At 39.0% G+C, this 18,544-nt stretch overlaps 2 protein-coding genes across 7 annotated transcripts in view; one reads left to right on the top strand and one right to left on the bottom strand.

Annotated features, from left to right (window-relative positions):
* Window positions 1-1,922: 1,922 nt before the first annotated feature.
* FCF1 (FCF1 rRNA-processing protein) lies at window positions 1,923-16,052 on the bottom strand. 2 transcript variants are annotated; one of them, XM_030319571.1, is made up of 8 exons: window positions 15,984-16,052; window positions 15,610-15,677; window positions 13,763-13,834; window positions 13,018-13,166; window positions 8,664-8,736; window positions 4,243-4,330; window positions 2,959-3,053; window positions 1,923-2,256 (listed from the first exon to the last, which is right to left on the bottom strand). In XM_030319571.1, the coding sequence occupies exons 1-8, from the start codon at window positions 15,984-15,986 to the stop codon at window positions 2,208-2,210; spliced, it is 597 nt and encodes a 198-aa protein (XP_030175431.1). In that variant the 5' UTR covers window positions 15,987-16,052; the 3' UTR covers window positions 1,923-2,207. The 2 variants fall into 2 exon arrangements, with proteins under 2 accessions (XP_030175431.1, XP_030175434.1); XM_030319574.1 differs by lacking the exon at window positions 15,984-16,052 and adding an exon at window positions 15,808-15,977.
* A 35-nt stretch (window positions 16,053-16,087) lies between these two features.
* The window catches only part of AREL1 (apoptosis resistant E3 ubiquitin protein ligase 1), a 49,145-nt gene continuing 46,688 nt past the window's right edge, over window positions 16,088-18,544 (top strand). For 3 of the 5 annotated variants that reach the window (XM_030319569.1, XM_030319566.1, XM_030319570.1), the window contains exon 1: window positions 16,103-16,240. The gene's annotated coding sequence lies outside the window, so the exon portion shown is untranslated. Of the gene's footprint in view, window positions 16,241-18,544 lie in introns of all 5 variants that reach the window. The other 2 variants (XM_030319565.2, XM_030319568.2) reach the window with 2 other exon arrangements.

Genomic DNA, 18,544 nt, shown 5'->3' with positions numbered 1-18,544 from the left:
TCAGAGCCTGGAGCCTGGTTCAGATTCCGTGTCTCCCTCTCTCTCGGCCTCTCCCCTGCTCATGCTCTGTCTCTCTCCATCTCTCAAGGATGAATAAATGTTAAAAAAATAAAAAAAAAAAAAAGCCCACTTAAGAGTAGGCTATTAGTAGTTAAATTTTGGGGGAGTCAAAAGTTATACTCAGATTTTCAACTGTGCAGAGCATCAACCCCCAACCCCTGCATTGTTCTAAGGGTCAGCTGTGTAGATGTAACATAGTTAAGATCCTCTTGACGGAAATTTACATTCTTCTCAATTTTTCTCTATTACCAACAGTATAGTAGACACCCTCCTAGACACTTTACCATGTGTGAACATTTCTTTACAGATTTATACTTATGCACTTATATCACACCAACCATGTATTTTAAAGAAAATCACCTGTATAATACCGATAAGTAACCAAAAAATAGAATCTGGGTCTCACTGGATATCTGCAATTTTTGGTCAGCCATTTGTCTTAAGTTTGGGGGGCTGCCTTGCACAGAAATCCATAATTTTAATGTAGTCACTTACCAATCTTTTCTTTTACGGCTTTTACGTTTTCTACCTTACTTAAAAATTCTATCCAAAGAGAAGATGCATTTTTTTGTGTTTTTTTTCCTAAGACTTCCATAGCTTAAAAAAAAAAAAAAAAAAAAGTTTAGATCTTTGATCCACTTGAAATATCTTCTCATGAAGGATATGAAGCAGGAATGCTAAAACTTTTTTCAAATAGATAGCCAACTGGCCATAATGATAATATAATAATCACTGACACTTACTGAACAACACTTAACTTGTGGCATGTACTGTTCGATTTAATCCCACTTTATCAGGCTTGTTTGGAGGATTAGACAGCACACTGTTCAGAGGAAACAAGGAAGACACCACGTGGTTATGTAGTGTGCCCAACTCATACAGAGTATTAACTGGTGGAATTCGGATTCTAACTCCAGTAGAATTACTCCACACTATTTGGCCTTCCAATAAAATTTCTTTTTCCCACAGATTCGAAATACTACCTTGATAATACACCAACTTGCCATAAATATATCAATTTATGGACTTTCTATTCTATTTCAATGATCTCTGTCTATTTTTACGCTACCTTGTGATCATTTAAAACATCTAATCACGTTATTCACCTTAATCACATTTTTAGTTTAATTAATTTAACTTCCTGTTGACCTCACATTCAAGTCCAAACCCTTTAGCATGTCATATAAGGCCCCCTCCCAGACACCTCCTACCTCTGGAGCCTCAGATACGGGTATAGATCTCTTTCCCTATATTCTAGTTAGAAAAACCTTCTGGTAGTTTTCTGAGCAGGCGAAGCAGTCATTCCATTAGCATCCATGTCTCCATGCTTTTGTTCATGCTTATGCTTCCTACACCTCAACTTCTTTACTTCACATATTGGGCAAGCACCTGTTCGTTTTTTAAAAAGTCTTTTTTAAAAATGTTTATTTTTGAGAGAGAGAGAGAGAGAGAGAGAGAGAGAGAGAGACAGTGCAAGCAGGGGAGGGTCAGAGAGAGAGGGAAACACAGAATCCAAAGCAGGCTCCAGGCTCCGAGCTGTCAGCACAGAGCCTGACGCGGGGCTTGAACTCATGGACCGCGAGATCATGACCTGAACCGAAGTCGGACGCTTAACCAACAGAGTCACCCAGGTGCCCCAAGCACCTATTCATTTTTAAAGATTAAGCCAAATATTACTCCTCTAGCCTTTTCTCCCTCTCCGTTCCAACCAAGTAGAAAGAAATCGTTCTTTTCTCATATATAGGTCTATTCTCTCCGACTTTTAACCTGGCATCACTGTATTTATTCACATACATGTTTCTCTTTTCCCCTATAATATCAGTGTTTTGCCGGCAGGACCATACCTTATTAAGCACCTAGTATAACCTTAATAAATATTTGTTATGTAGATCAACATAAAATAACAAGCATCAAATTATGTGTGCAAACATCTGATTTATAAAAAGATGCAACAAAATTCAAAATGATACAAAATGTCAATTTCAAAACAACATCAAAAGTGAGTGTATTCAGCCATACTCAGCTCATAACAGAGCAAATGGGTAAGAAGGAGAATAATTCATGTTACAGCGTATTGCTACATGAACTGGCAACAGAAAAAGTTGGTAAAGGAAGGCAGAGGAACTCTTATCTTTGGAGTGTTAGAATTAGAACCGAGGGGCTCCATAATCATCTGGCATCCGCTCAATGTTGTACCTGATCAGGACAAAAAAATTAACACTGGTAAGAAAGGTGGGTCCAGAACCCACCTAAAAACCCACCCTTTACTGACCACAACACTGTCATCTTCCCACTATGAATCCTTTTTGTCAGTGGGAACATTTCAAAGGGGTATCATAATAAATGATTTACAGCAAAATGCTGACTTTAACATATTATCTTTATTCTTCAAAGTCAGGAAGTTAACAAGTGAGGGAACCAGGCACTGAGTCCAGGTAAGCCCAATTCCTCAGCCCATTCTTCCCACTATGTTGTACTCACTCTTCCCACGTTGAAAAGCATTGACATGGGAACATCCAAGCAGGATAAAGACCAGTTTTTGTTTTTTCTGATAAGCTTTTAGTTTCCCAGAAAAAGCGCTAATCACAACTACTAGGCTTTCAAAAAAAAAAAAAAAGATATCTCTGGCCAAACAAATTAGCTTAATTTAAATTACTGCTTTGTATTTAAAGCACATCTATTTCTTCTACTAGTCTTATTGTAACAAGGCGAATGTCTCATTCCTAAATCCTAGCTTTATCTTTTGCCCTCGTTCTTGTTACTTCATCTCGTTTCTTCAACTATAACTATGTAAGCATTTGATACGACAATCACTTTCAAATCTTCCTGCAACCTGACCTCATTTTCAACTGATATCCACTATATACTTTTAATCACTTCCCCAAGAGACAGTCTCACCTATGGTTAGAAATGTACATGATGGGAACTCCAGGGATCTTCCGGATCCTTCGTTTAAGGTCCCGGTCAACTGTGGCCACGATGTAACACTTGTGCTGTAATAAGAGACACCCATTGAGTATTCACACATTGAGTCTATTACTTTGTGATACTGGATAATGGTACACCGGCTAATCTGGAGAATTACTCATATTCACAGTAAAGAGCAAAGAAAAGGTGATAACAATTTGTTGAGTAGCTACTATAATCTAGGAGCTCTTACTTACAAAACATATAATAATAAGTTACCTGGGGATAATGTAGCTCTAAGAATCTTGAGGGGAAGAAGATAGAAAAACTATTCAAAAGCTGCAAACTGGTTTTTGTCTCACAAGTGGAAGACATTTAGGGCACATTTAAGACAGACAATTTCTTGTTTGGGAAACACCCCAAGAGACTCTATGCAAAGACAAGTAAATGTGTTAGATTAGAGGGCATAGCTTTCGCCTTTCCTGGAATCTCTGGGATTGGGCCTACTCTGAGACCTCGTAGCGGTGGAGGCAGGCTACTTCCTAGCCATGAAGCTATAACAGGGTCTCCAGGACGAGTTTGAGCCTAGCAGCTCTGAAAGCAACAACATTTGGCTGCCAGTTGTATCATATTTTACTTCTGTCATACCCAAATCTCTCATTACGTTTTGAGAAGAGTTGTAGCCTGGTGTCAGTTGTGCTGTGGGAGATTAAGGCAAATGCTGTCTCTACCCATGGGATGGAGTCGCTAAAGGGATGGAAGTGTGGTCACTAGATGAAGATTTAGCAAAGAGGGGCTCTAGAAAGGACAATCAATAGCAGAAGTTTTTGTGGTGCCGACAAGGAGGCCAGAACGGAAGACTCAAAAACCTAGTTATTCCAGGGTCCTTGTAAGACAGCACCCTGGCAGACTCAGATGTAACTGAAAAACATTCATGGTTAGGCACAGTGGAAAGGAATAAAATTCCTGCATGGGGAATAATGGAAATGGATTATGTTTGATTCACAGGGAGGTGAAACCTGATATCATATGTACACTCATTCCCTTACAGCATTTTATGGAGACAACTTGTGGAATAAAGAATCAGTAAGTGCCCCAAATCACACACCCAATAAACATAGGTGCTGAGATTTGAAACCCATGTGTCTCCTCCCCAAGCCTGCGATTTTTCCATTACAGTTACAGTATACATTTCCAACTCACTTCCTTAAGTAAATGAGGACATCCATGCTTCCTATGAAGGGAAACACAAAGTAAATATTTAAATGATGATACCTGAGTTACTCTCTGTACTAAGCAGTCATCTGCATAGGTTCCTTTGTGTGTGCATGGTAATCGTTCAAATCTTGGATCCTTGGCAATCCTAAAAGGTTACAAAACTGGATTAACAAAAATACTCAGGCAATGGGATAACTTTCTGAGTCTTGATCTGTGAAATAAGAGTGACTTGATCCATGTGGCGATTTTAAGGCCCCCCTCTCCTCTTTCAGCTTATCTTCTAATTGGAAAGACAACAGAAAGAGAAGGGAATTAAAACTTACTGCCAGCTGGTGCACCTTAGGTCATGTAATCTTCACAAGACTCTGAATTATTATATTTCCATTTGACAAATGAGGAAGCCGATTGAGAAAGATTAATTTGTTCAAAGTATACAACTGGGAGAAGCAAGGATTCAAAAGCAAACAACTTTAACCTAACCATTTCCTTTTTAGAAGTTGTCTTCCACAAATGTGCAATAATATAGGCACAAGGATGGTCACTACAGCACACTTTAAATAGTGAAAAACTGGAAATAATCTGAATATCCATCAGCAAGGGAAAAAGTTAAATACGTTGTGTTGCCCCATCCTGTCTAAAAAAAAAAAGGAGGTAGAGCTGTCTGTACTGATATGGCAGGACTTGTTGAATTAACAATCTCAAAAAAATTCAAATTGCTGAATAAACAAAACAGGTCATGGAACAATATACCTGTATGATTCAATTAAGAAAATATAACTCTCGGGGCGCCTGGGTGGCTCAGTCGGTTAAGTGTCCGACTTCAGCTCAGGTCACGATCTTGCGGTCCGTGAGTTCGAGCCCCGCGTCAGGCTCTGGGCTGATGGCTCAGAGCCTGGAGCCTGCTTCCGATTCTGTGTCTCCCTCTCTCTCTGACCCTCCCCCATTCATGCTCTGTCTCTCTGTCCCCAAAATAAATAAACATTAAAAAAAAAAATTTAAAAAAAAAAAGAAAATATAACTCTCTTTCACTATCTTTCTTTACATTTGCGTTGTCTTAGAAAAAAAGTCTGGAAAAACATACACTATCTACTAACCCGTCTCAGTTGTCACTCTTAGGGTAGAAAAATGGACAAAGTGTGAATATACAGGGGGACTTTTACCTTTTATTGTATGCATATGTTTATCTCGTTTGCCATGAATAAATCAAACATGTTACTTTCCTACAAATTTGAAAAAGAAAAATACCAAGTCTGTGATTCTGAGAGCCACGTTCTTCCTATTACGTAATAATGACGAGTCACAAGCTGAATAAAAATACAAGGCAGCATATGGGTACCAAGTGCGAGAAAAATACTCCATGTTGCAATAGGTCGGAGCTAAGTCACTGTGGATTTGGTATACTTCGAAAAAAATTACATGGAGATTAAACAAAATGAAGACAAAAGAACATTCCAAGCAAAGTGAAGGCAGGCGCATTCCGAACAGGGCACCAACCATCTATAAAATGGCTCAGTGGTGTTCAGGGAAAAGTGAGGCCATGTTTCTGGTGAGAAGAGCTTTTATGCAGAGGAGAGGAAAACAGGACTGGGAAGACAGAACTTCTTGCAGTGACACTGCCAAACTGCTCTCCAAAGTGACTGTCCACTTTACATCCTTATGAGAATCCTCACTGCCCCCAGTCTTAACTATCCGTGGCATTGTTAAGCAGACTTCATTTCTTGCCAATCAGCTGGGTATGAAATGATATCTCCTTGTGAATAAGGATTTTGCCCTTGTCTTATGGATTTGTGGTTTTTTATAAATTTTGAAAATAAGCGCTTTGTTGATTATATGCGTTACTAATATCTTCTCACTATCTGTGGCTCGTCGTTTCACTTTGTTTATGCTGTTTTTTGTTAACCAGTAGTATTCAATCTCAATATAGTCAGATTAATTCGTTTTCCATTATGGTTTGGACAGAAATTCCTGCTCATGCTGAAATCACTAAGATGTTCTCTAGATTTTCCATAAAAATCTAGATACTTAACCTACCTGGAATTGATTTTTGTGAAAGAGGTGAGATAAGAACCCAGTTTTCTTTCTTTCCACAGGAATAAGCAATATTTTAATAGTTTATCACTTGCCCATTCATCTAAAACACTACCACTCTTATACATTAGGTTCCTGTTTTTCTTTGCCTTTAAAAAAGTTAGCTTTATTAGGTATAAGTGTAATATAATAAAATTCACTGACTATACATGTAAAATTTGATTAGTTTTGACAAATTGATATATTCACATCACAATCTCCACACCTGAGATATAGAACATTTCCATCACTACAAAAAGTTCCCTGTGTCCCTTTGCAGATGCACTTTTCTCACGCTCAGCTTCAGGTACTGGTCTGTGTTCCATTAGTATAGTTTTGCCTTTCCTGGAACTTCATTATAAATGGAATCATACTTCTGGATTGACGGGAATGTTCTATTTCATGACTATGATGGTAGTTCCATAACTGTACACATTTGCCAAGCCCATCACATTATACAATTAAACTTGGTGAATTTTATAGTATCTAATTTACACCTCTAAAAGGTCACACACACACACACACACTCATTCATTCATTCACTCACACATACACACACACACACACACACACACACACACAAATTCATTGGCATATCTTGGACCCTGAATGAGTCTTTCACCCAGGCATGATTTTGCAATATTGATTTGCGATATTGATCATTTGGAAAATAGCGATTCAGTGAATCACACAAATCTTCCAAATACTGACACATATCGTTATACAATATCAAAAAAAGCACACCCAACACCTTCACTGGTCTCAACAGAAAGGTCTTGAGTATTGGGAATGTGATAAGCTCATGGTTTTCCAAAACTCTAATTTTCACTTGGAAGCCTGCACTTTCTCATTATGATACAGTAAGCTGTTTTCCTTGAAGTGACAGATTCACTGCATTAATTTTCAAGAAACTATCTGCTAAACACTAAAGTCTGAAAAACCAGTGTTTGTCAGTTATCCTTCACGTAAAAATGACACTCTATGAAAAAGCAGCTGGTCTGGCTCACAATTCCAACAAGCACACAAGAGCTGCTCATTGAGACAAGCTTCAATCTTTGGTAAGCAGCCGAAGTGCTCGAGGCGTACTTGCCGCTTCATCACAAGGAAAACCAACATGCACCCTAGGGGCGAGATGTAACAAAATCAACAAATTTTAATACTTCATCAAGGATATTCTTTAAAAAAAAATTTTTTTTTAATGTTTACTTATCTTTGAGAGAGACAGAGAGAGGGAGAGAGAGAGGGAGGCAGGAGGGAGAGAGACTGCACATACGAGCAGGGGAGGGGGCAGAGAGAGGGAGACACAGGATCTGATGCAGGCTCCAGGCTCCGTGCTGACAGGAGAGAGCCCGATGTAGGGCTTGAACTCACGAACCGTGACATCATGACCTGAGCCAAAGTCGGACGCATAACCGACTAAGCCACCCAGGCAGCCCTCATCAAGGATATTCTTAAGTGACTATGGGTTTTTGGTTTTTTTAGTAACCTCTACATCCAACTTACAACCCTGAGATCAAGAGCTGCATACTCTACCAACTGAGCCAGCCAGGTGACCCTGGGTTTTTGTTTGTTTTTGTTTTTAAATGTCATGAGTGACACTGAAGAATAATACAAAGACTACTAACGTTATTTTGGTCCATTGCCTTGATTGGCACTAAGGCACCAGCATTTCTGCCATCAGTACAAATGTCAGCACAGTGACAAAGAAAATGTCTTCCTACTATTGTGAAAATAGTATTGTTAACTCCTTGCAAAGGTCTCTGGGACTCCTAGGGGTCCAGGGACTATACTCTGGGAACCACTACGTTTAACTCAAGTGTAGTTTCTAGAGTAAGCTCAAAACCCAGAATGTGAATACTTTATGTGTGAGATTCTTTTTTGATTCTTTTTTTTTTTTTTTTTGAGAGGGAGGGAGAGAGAGAGAGAGAGAGAGAGAGAGAGAAAATATGAGCGAGGGAGGGGCAGAGAGAGAGGGAGGCACAGAATCTGAAGCAGTCTCCAAGCTCTGAGCTGTCAGCACAGAGCCCAACGTGGGGCTCAAACTCACGAACCATGAGATCATGACCTGAGCCGAAGTCAGACACTTAACCAATTGAGCCACCACTTTACGTATGAGATTCTAAAAGAGATATCTAGATAGCAAACTAATAAAAAGACACTTTCTAATTGAAAATCTAGAGGAACTTAAAAAGAGGCCCACAAGACCACTATGACTAAATAACTTCATTCAAAAAGCTTCAGCTTAAAAATCTCTAGCTTTCACATGTTTGCTTTCTTGATCATAAATAGTTAACTAGTTTTGTATGATTTTTATTTAAACTAACTATCCAAAAAATCTTTGGACAGCAAACAGATGGAGGATGGTTAAAAGAATCTTCAGTATAACAAAATGTAGAACAGCTCCTTCCTACCTTAGAGCCACTCGATACTTTTGCCCCAACTTCTCAATTTCAGCCATTACACAGTCAGTTATACAAGGGATACCTGCCAGGGGAAAAAATATACAGATTAATAACGGAACTTGTAAAGAAACTGGTTTTACTTTCCCTGAATTACATCCCATTGTAAGTCTTTAAAAGACCCATAAGGCTTCTGAAATCACGGCAGAATAAGCATACTGAAATGAACAATAAGAACCAGAGGTAAATAAAATCTCTATTGATAAAGAAACTAGAAAACTGTCCCAGCCCCACACCACTTAAAGTGTCATAAATGTATCTGGGAGAGATATTAAGTTGAATTCCCGTCATTCTTTCTATATTCAAATAAATTCTAGATGGGAAAAAATTTAAATGTGAGCCAAAAGAAACCATGAAATTAATCAGAAAATGTACATTTGATCATATCAAAATAGAAAACTTCTGTTTGACAGCTGTCAGTCCTATTAAAATAAAAACAAACTAGGAAAAATATTTCTACACATATGTCAAAGGGCTACTTTCCTTAATATACAGAGACCTTATAATGATAGCTTAAGTTATGTGCTGATTCCCAGACACTGTGCCAAGCACTTCACAAGGCTTATCTCATTTAATGTTCAGAAGAATACCTATCAGGTAGCATTATTATTATTACCATCCCCACTTTATAGATAAGGAACCTAAGGCACAAAGAAGTAAGTAGAAGCAAATGGTGAAGCCAAGATTTGAACGGAGACTGTCAGGCTATCAACTGGATTCTTTTTTTTTTTTTTTTTAATTTTTTTTTTTCAACGTTTATTTATTTTTGGGACAGAGAGAGACAGAGCATGAATGGGGGAGGGGCAGAGAGAGAGGGAGACACAGAACCGGAAACAGGCTCCAGGCTCTGAGCCATCAGCCCAGAGCCCGACGCGGGGCTCGAACTCACGGACCGCGAGATCGTGACTTGGCTGAAGTCGGACGCTTAACCGACTGCGCCACCCAGGCGCCCCTATCAACTGGATTCTTAACTACCATGCTACATTTCAGTTTATACACTTCGGGTCATAGAGGAAGAAATACAATGGTCGGCGAGCATAAAGGTGCTCAATCTCACTCCTAATTAAAGAGATATAAATTGACACAAGATTTCACTTTCTTCCTATTAGAGTGGCAAAGACTAAACAAGGAAAATACCCAATACTGAGGAGACAGGTATTCTCACACTAAGTTCGTAGGTATAAAAATATGGATTACCCTTTTAGGGCAATTTTGCAACACCTATTAAAAAATATATACATACCCCTTGATACTGCAATACAGCTTCTAGAAATGTATCCTAGGGGGTGCATGAGTGGCTCCGTAGGTTAAGTGCCTGACTCTTGATATGGGCTCAGGTCATGAGTTGGAGTCCCAAGTAGGACCCAGTGCTGACGGCGTGGAGCCTGCTTGGGATTCTCTCTCTACCCCTTGCCCCTTCTCTCTCTCCTCTCAAAATAAATATTTTTCAAAAATTACTCCACCCTAACAGAGATAAATTCACACTGATATTCTCTACAGCCTTATTTATAATAATGTAAAAACTGCAAGTAATCCAAATATCTAACGGGATATTGGCTTTTGAAAATTATATAAACAATACTCTGTAAGCTTAAAAAAGAATGAGGTCCTAGTGGATATGTACCGATACAGCAAAGGGTTCAAGATATATGTGTTCAATGTAAAAAGTAAAAGGTGAAAGATTTATTCAATCTGAAGAGAAACCAGAGTATTGTTCAATGTAAAAAGTAAGAAGAAATGGATGAATAAGATGTGATCTAGGGGCTCCTGGGTAGCTCAGTTGGTTGAGCGTCTGACTTTGGCTCAGGTCGTGATCTCGCAGTCTGTGAGTTTGAGCCCCGTGTCAGGCTCTGGGCTGACAGCTCACAGCCTGAAGCCTGCTTTGGATACTGCGTCTCCTTCTGTCTCTGCCCCTCCCCTGCTCATGTTCTGTCTCCCTCTCTCTCTCAAAACATAAATAAACATTAAAAAAAAATAAAAAAAATTCTTAAAAAAAATGTCATCTAGCCATACAATAGAATATTATTTGATAATGAAAAGAAAGAGGCTTTAACATGGATGAGACTTGAAAACATGCTAAATGGAAGAGGACCAAATATTGTATGATCTCATTTTAATGAAATGCCCCAAATAGGCAAATCTATACAGACAGGATGTAAATTAGTGGTTAACTAGGGGAGGGAGATTTGAAAGGTTGGGGATGATGGCTAAGGGGTTCAGAGTTTCTTTTTGGGTAACACAATGTTCTAAAATTGAATACAGTAAAAGCCACTGAATCATACGCTTTAAGTGGTATGTGAAATATATTTCAAAGCTGTTAAAAAAGGCACAAATATAAATAGTAAATAATCTATGATCCATTTTCAAAAATAAACAAAAATTACCTATAGTTCAGAGACTATATATGAGTTTTTAAAAACTGCCCCTCTCCGCCTGGGTGGCTCAGTTGGTTGAGCGTCCGACTTTGGCTCAGGTCATGATCTCACCGTTCGTGAGTTTGAGCCCTGTGTCGGGCTCTGAGCTGACAGCTCGGAGCCTGGAGCCTGCTTCGGATTCTGTGTCTCCCTTTCTCTCTGCCCCTCCCCCGTTCCCACTCTGTCTCTCTCTGTCTCTTAAAAAACTGAATAAAAATTAAAAAAATTTTTTTTAAAAACTGCCCCTCTCTGAGAAAAGGCATTAGAGGAAGCTTTAATTTTTTTATGCTAGATTTTTTTTTATAAGTACAGAGATATTTTTGGATGTGTACAAAGTTAAGAAATTTTCAAGTGAAGTACCATGTCCAGAAGAAAATCAGTAAAATGGAGATCTGAAATCAGTAAGATCAGACAGTCATGGATTCAGAGAGCAATACGCACCTTGAGAGGATCAATTTCAGAGCCATACAGCAGTGAAACAAGCAAGGGCTTGCTTCTGGAGCAGGAAAGGAGGCCCAGGAAGATGACTATCAAGAAAGGGAAGGTAACAGGGAAGAGGACTCATGGACAGAAAAGAAAGCTGATGGAAAGCTAACTTACCCTCCCTCATTGGAACATCAGGCAGAAAAGGGACCAGGAGCTATGGAAAGGTCAAAGGGGCATCTTCAAGGGAGGAAGAAAATAAAAGTCTTCCTTCAGGTATAAAGGCAAATGAGGAACAATTAAGTAGCCAGAGCTTTAAAAACAGTTAAAGAATCTCCTAGGTAACTGAATTTGTATTGTTCTTGAATATTTATTCAAACTTTGCTTTGGGGTATTATGTTACACAGAAGACTGGAACACAGACATCCATATGAAAAAATTGCTGTTCCCCGATGCTTTCCCACCCCACCAATTCTAATCCTCACAGACCACTATTTTACTTCATTAGCTGTTTTTCTCATTTGGTGGTTACCTTCATATCTTGATATAATAAAAATATGCAGTCACTTTTATGTTTATTAATTTTAGGGCATTTGAAGAATGCATCTTACATCACATTCCTTACCTCATCTTCCCAACTTATTATTTTTAATAAATCTATAAACAAAATTTACATTACTATAAGTCTACAACTATTATTCATTATATAGCATCTTTTAAAAATTAAAGAAGGAAGTGAAAATTTTTTCCTTTGATTTATTCTTACGGCAAAGCATAAGCCTAATATTCATTTGCACCTTTAACTAGATGACTGGAAAATATATAAACATAAACCCACCACAAAACGCAACAGATCTCACTATTAGGAAGTTATTCCCTTGTACACATGGCTTAGACTTTCTTCTTACTACTCACGGTGGTGAAGGAAGATCACTTGAAGGAGGGGACACCTAAACACAAGGGAAATCTACTAATGGTAAACTGCACACGAAGGTGTAAATAACCTATTCCAGTCCTTTGTGGTACAAATAAACCTATTCCAGTCCTTTGTGGCCAAAATGAATAAACCAGCATCACTTCTAGTTCTGTGATCATAAATGGCAAAATACCTTATTTAGCTTTTTCACACTAGAGTGGAATGGAGCATGTTTCCTCCTTAATGTAAAATAATGTAATAAATTTTCATTTAGCCAAAATTTTAAAATGAACTCTAAAACAAAAAATTCCCATCCTATGTTCAAAATTGATGTCCACAACAATGGTCAAAGCAGGCTAAGTGTTTTCTGAATTGTGAAAGTTTAATTGTTCCCAGTCAAATCTGCATTGTATTTCAATTTACTGAAAATGGTCATTGCTATGGTGAGCAATGGCTAGAAATCCAATTAACTAGGACCCCATTCCCTTCATGTATTTGGGTAAATATAATTATTCTCTAAAACATCAGAGAAAGGCAAATGTATGATACTCACACTTGGCATACAGACAGTCCATCATCGATTGTACTAAGTCAAGTTTGGCTTTAATGGAAAAGTTGATAAAGTTGGTATCAACCAGGATGTGGTAAGGTGGGCCCAGCTGTGTGTTATATTGGAAGAATAAGCAGGAAGGATGTTGGGGGCTGAGGGAAGAACATACAAAACACAAAATAATGTCTACATTGATATTTTGATATTAACAATGCAAATGAAGTCTCTGCTTCAAACAGTTTGCTATAGATTAAGCTCCTGTTTCCTTATTCATTGGAAATAAATCCTAGTAAATCCTGTGATGATATATCCATTGCCAATCTAGGGCAAAATGAGAAAATAAGGAAAATATGATGAAGTTTCATCAAGTGTATTTATTTAAAAGGAATGACTTTATTCTGAAATTCTGTCCTTACTATTTTTGGTGATACATTCTTTCATCAAAATGCTGGTGTGTTAAACAACAACAATTGTTTCTTTTCAAAGATCTTGGGGAAGAAAAAATTAATAATTTTAGATCTAATCGCCAAGATTTAGAGGAAATTTATTGCTCCATGAAATTGGAATTGATACATGTTCACCAACCACTGGAATTGATACATGTTCAGCAACATGACTTTCATTTGCACAGTTGTGCCAGACTTACAAATGACTGAGCAAATCAGCTCAGGGAAAGCCTGGATTTCTAACAGTTCTATGGTTCTAAAATGTCTCTTCTAAAGGAAACTTGAAATTTTTGATTACTTACACTTCTCTTTCCTTGAGTGCACTGGGATCTTTCTTTTCTTTCTTTTTAGGTTTCAATCTATCCTTCTCTTTGCTGGAAGAAAGAGAGCAAATTAAGTGCAAGAGAGAAGAAAAAAATCATAGCAGTTATAACCTCATGTAAAATTTAAAGTTTCTGAGGTGTTGTTTTTGTTTTGTTTTGTTTTGGTCTACAGAGGAAATTCTGCTTTGTAACTTAAAAAAAATTTTTTTTAACATTTATTCATTTTTGAGAGAGACAGAGCATAAATGGGGGAGGGGCAGAGAGAGAGAGAGAGAGCGCAAGTGCGACACAGAATCTGAAACAGGCTCCAGGCTCTGAGTTGTCAGCACAGAGACCAAGGCAGGGCTCAAATCCACGAACCATGAAATCATGACCTGAGCCGAAGTTGGATGCTTAACTGACTGAGCCACTGAGGTGCCCCTGAGACATCTTTATGTTTACATCAACATAAACTTTCTAAGCACAAATAACTGTGTGGGAAATAGGCTGGAAGTAACATAATCAGTTAAACACTATGAAATTTAAAAATCTCTAGCCAATAATCTATAAAAATTGTCAATGAGTAAACAGACATTATACTATTATCTATTATTTCTTTGTCAGAAGCTCTTCATATCAAGGATCAAAACCCACTTCAGTGCAGTGGAGAAACAGGCTGACGTTTACCTTCTGAAGACTCAAATGCTCCAAAAGTAGGAGGAAAAAGTTTCCTCCATATGCCTCTTATAAAAGGCTAAAATGTAAAAAAATACATACATAAAATTTACCCCTTAACTGCAAATACAATATTATCAATGAGGCAAATTCCCTAAAAATTACATAATAAATACAAACCAAAGGCTGAGAATACAATTTTTTTAAATGTTTATTTTGAAAGAGAGAGAGTGCGAGCAGGGAAGGAGCAGAGAGAGGGAGAGAGAGAATCCCAAGCAGTTTCTGCAATGTCAGCACAGAGCCCGACATGGGACTTGATCCCACAGACTGTGAGATCATGACCTGAACCCAAATCCAGAGTCTGACCCTTAACCAACTAAGCCACCCAGGCACCCCAGAGAATACAGTTTAATAACTCTGAAAGCCATTCCTTTGTTCAAATGCTATTAAACACGATGAAGACCAGTCTTTCTTTTCTTTCTTTCCTTTCCCTTCCTTCCTTTCTTTCTCGTAAGCTCTAGGCCCAATGTGGGAGTGGAACTCATGGCCCCGAGATCAAGAGCCCCATGCTCCACTGCTTACTGAGCCAGACAGGCACCCCAAGACCAGTCTTTACTGAATAACTTTGTCTATTCTTCACTGAAGCAGGGAAGCTTACAATAGGGAACATGATTCCACTCTCCCTCAGTGGTGTGGATTCTGGTACGATTTATAAAACGGAGAAGTCTAGGTGTTTTCCTACTCTTTCTTTCAGAACTATTTAAGTGGCAGGTGCTGGGGACACAAGATAAACATGGTCTCTGACCTCACCATCTTTCAACCATTTTAACAAACATTCCCCCCACCCCTGGGAGGAATGTAGTAGTGTAATGGCAAAAATATGAAAAGATAATCCTACCAAGCTTTCAGGAGGCTTAAATGTGATATGGCAGATGAAGTATACAAAAACAGTGGAACAGCGAACACTTCAGAAATGTTTCGTTCCCATCCCCTTCCCCAGTGTAATCGCTCAGGATCTAAATGGCTGTTACACACTTTCCTAGTACCCTATGCTATATACATCCAAGACACAATACTTTGAAACGTAAGCACAAAATAACAACAAAAACTTTTACTACTTATCCCCTCCTAACTCTGCTATCTTTGGATATAGATTGATTCCAGATACTCACAGCCTCTGATCTCGGAGACTAAGCATTCGCTTCATGGTCGCATACTTTCTTGCTTTCTTTTGCTTCCCCTTGAAATAGAAATTTTACATTTAAAAGAGCTGGAAACACATTGCATCTTCTTGAGTTTTTGCTCGTCTTTTTCCATCCCTTTCCCTTCTTCCCTCAAACACCCAGCACCTCTTAGCCTCTGTGCCCCACCTGGCCCTCTTCCCACTCGCTAGAGCACAACGGGCACCGCTCAGAGCGGTTTAAGAACTACAGTCAGAACGAAAATAATTAAGGGTAATGCGGAGAAAATCTAGCTAACTGCTGACTGGCTCTATCTCCACCCAAGATGTGGTCTGACAAAGTCTCTTCCCGGACCCTCCTCGCACCATGTTCACGCCGCACTCTTGTTTCTTCCGGAATCACCAACGGCGCGACATTTTTGCGTCATCCAAATACTGCTTCCGGCAAAGGCTAGCCCGGAAGCGGAAGTCGCTTTGGGAAACGGAAAAGCCTGGAGCCGGTTCCCAGCCTGAGCGGTGATCTGTACCGGGGTCTCTCGGGGGAGGATCTTGGACCGGTTTTGCGCCAGGTGCTGCCGCCGCCTCCCGGAGCAGCCGAGCTGGGACTCCGCCGCGCTGCTGGGGTAACATTCTCTCCTCCACCACTCTAGTCCGGCGCAGTGCCCGAGGACCTGCCGGCACTAGAGTTCCAGAGAGGCAGGACTGGGGTAGGGGGGACGGAATTCTGGGTTTCCCAGTAGTTTGGAATACATTCTCCTCATCCCTCAGCGCTGGGGTGTCAGGTCTCTACGTTGCAACTGGGAGGCTGTCGTACCTACCTGGTTCTCCTCGCTGACATGGTGCTTCGTGCAGTTAGGTGGACGATTCTCCAGATTCTCTCGAGTAAATACCGTGTATTCGTTTCGGTGCAGAGGGGGATGAATCATCGTTTGAGGGCCTTTTTTAGACTCTCTCCAGAAAATTGGAGCATAAGCTTGCATATGTTACTAATTACCAAGCCAGGAAAATGGTGGGAGAATAATTGCCATTTATTGGGAGGATTTGGTGCGTCACCCTTACTGGAAAAGGGAGAGGTTTTGAGAATAAGAAGGGGAAGAGAACTTCAATTTTTTTGAGTAGCTGCTGTGCACTTTGGTGATTTTTAACCTTTTGGAGATCACGTACCCCCTTGAAGCTTTGTGGAAGGCCAGGGACAATTCTTTTAAAACAATGGGTACACATACATTTGTCATACAATCGGTGAGACTCAGAGATTCCGAAGCCCATCTGTGGACATTCTAGGGTCTGTGAACTTAAGGTTAAGAACTCCTATCTTGTATACCGTACGTGGCACTTTAATTATGTTACCTTCTTTGACCTTAACGATAACTTGAGTACCCTCCTTTTACATGTGGGGAAGCCGAGGCTCCAACTGTATTCAGAGGTTTGTTCGAGTTTGATTTAATTCCAAAGCCTGTGCTTTTCTTATTGCACAAAGCTGTCCTTGCATTTGAAATCCAAAAAGGTTATTAGGTTAAAAAAAAAAAAAAAGCTGGCCTTTGCATAGCTCTTAGTATGAAACATAGTGTATTGGTTAACATGAACTTTGGAGTCTGACTAATGGAGCTGGCTCTAAATCCTCGCTCTGCTTCTTACTAGCTGTATGACATTATCTGTACCTCAGTTTCTTCATCTATAAAGTGGAGATAATCTCAGTCGAACCTGTCTTATAGGGATGTTATCAGAGCTAAATGAATAAAAATGTGAAGTCCCTAGAACAATACCCACCACAAATAAACCCTGTTATTTTCATTGTGCGTCTTCCAACATGTGGTGGTATTTGAATTTTATGCCAATTGTATTTTAATACAATTTGGATAACAATGGGTACACATACCCATTGTTTTGGACCTGAAATGTGTTGATATCCACAAGAACCTTATAAAGTTTTCAGTTCTTGGAAAGTTCAACCGCAGGGTGATTTCTCGTGTTGATTTGTGTATAGGCACAGTTTTCTTCCTTCTTCTCCTTTTTCTTTTGGGCTTGCAGGCATTTAATAGCTTTGTAGTTCACATACCTGACTTTGTAGGCTCCAAATTTTTTATGTTGAAACAGTTTTATCATTGAACCATCTACAGATACTGTATGTGCCTCCTGCTTTACCCCATTTGTGATCACTGAAAGTCCCTAATCTCTTTGAGACAGCTTGCCTGCAAGCTGTCATTCGTGGGTAGAACTGAGAGCTACCACTTTTTCAATGCATTAGAACCTCTTGGTGCTTAGGCAATAACCTTTTTAAGCAAACACGATCAGTTTATTTTAAACATTTGGATACTGATCAGTATTATAGATAGGTTCAGAGGGAAAATTGCAAATAATTAAATAGTAATTTGCAGAAGAACTGACAGAACACTCTCCTGGTAATGTGTACAATGAATATTGGAATCCATGAACAATAACAATTTTTTTAAAAAGCAGTTTGTAATATCTGTTCTGAGAATTTTCTGGCTTCCTTGTTTGTTAATACTTGAGAGGGAGCAATGTTAGTGAAGGAACACCCTGGGGAATGAGAGCATACTTAGAAAAATGTTTTTGTTGAATTGTAATTTTATCGCATTCTGGGATTCTTATAGCCTAAGGTTAAAGTACTGAGATGCTCTATAGCATGTTTTGATGGTGATGGGAGTGGGGAGATGGTGTTGCTTTGTGTTGGGTGGGAGCAGAAAGTAATTGCTTTTGATTACATACTTGTGAGAAAAAGAAATGGTTTTAGTCCTTCTCAGCAGTCAAGAGGGTTGTTTTGTACTTTTCTGCAATCTTGAAAGAATTTTTTAAGGCATTCAACCCACAGTTTTGAACACATAATTGGGCTTGGAATTCATTCCATTCACTAATTGGTCTAACTTACTAATTTAATAACAAATTTCTTTATAAAATTATGGATAATG

This window comes from Lynx canadensis, chromosome B3, assembly GCF_007474595.2.
Source record: "Lynx canadensis isolate LIC74 chromosome B3, mLynCan4.pri.v2, whole genome shotgun sequence".
NCBI lineage: Eukaryota > Metazoa > Chordata > Mammalia > Carnivora > Felidae > Lynx > Lynx canadensis.
This window is presented reverse-complemented; position numbering and strand designations above follow the sequence as displayed.

Coding starts and splice junctions, on each gene's coding strand:
- FCF1 (XM_030319571.1), bottom strand. Junction 13,835..15,609: donor AGTCTCCGAGATCAGAGGCT/GTGAGTATCTGG, acceptor TCTTTCTTCCAG/CAAAGAGAAGGATAGATTGA. Junction 13,167..13,762: donor GCACTCAAGGAAAGAGAAGT/GTAAGTAATCAA, acceptor TTCTTCCCTCAG/CCCCCAACATCCTTCCTGCT.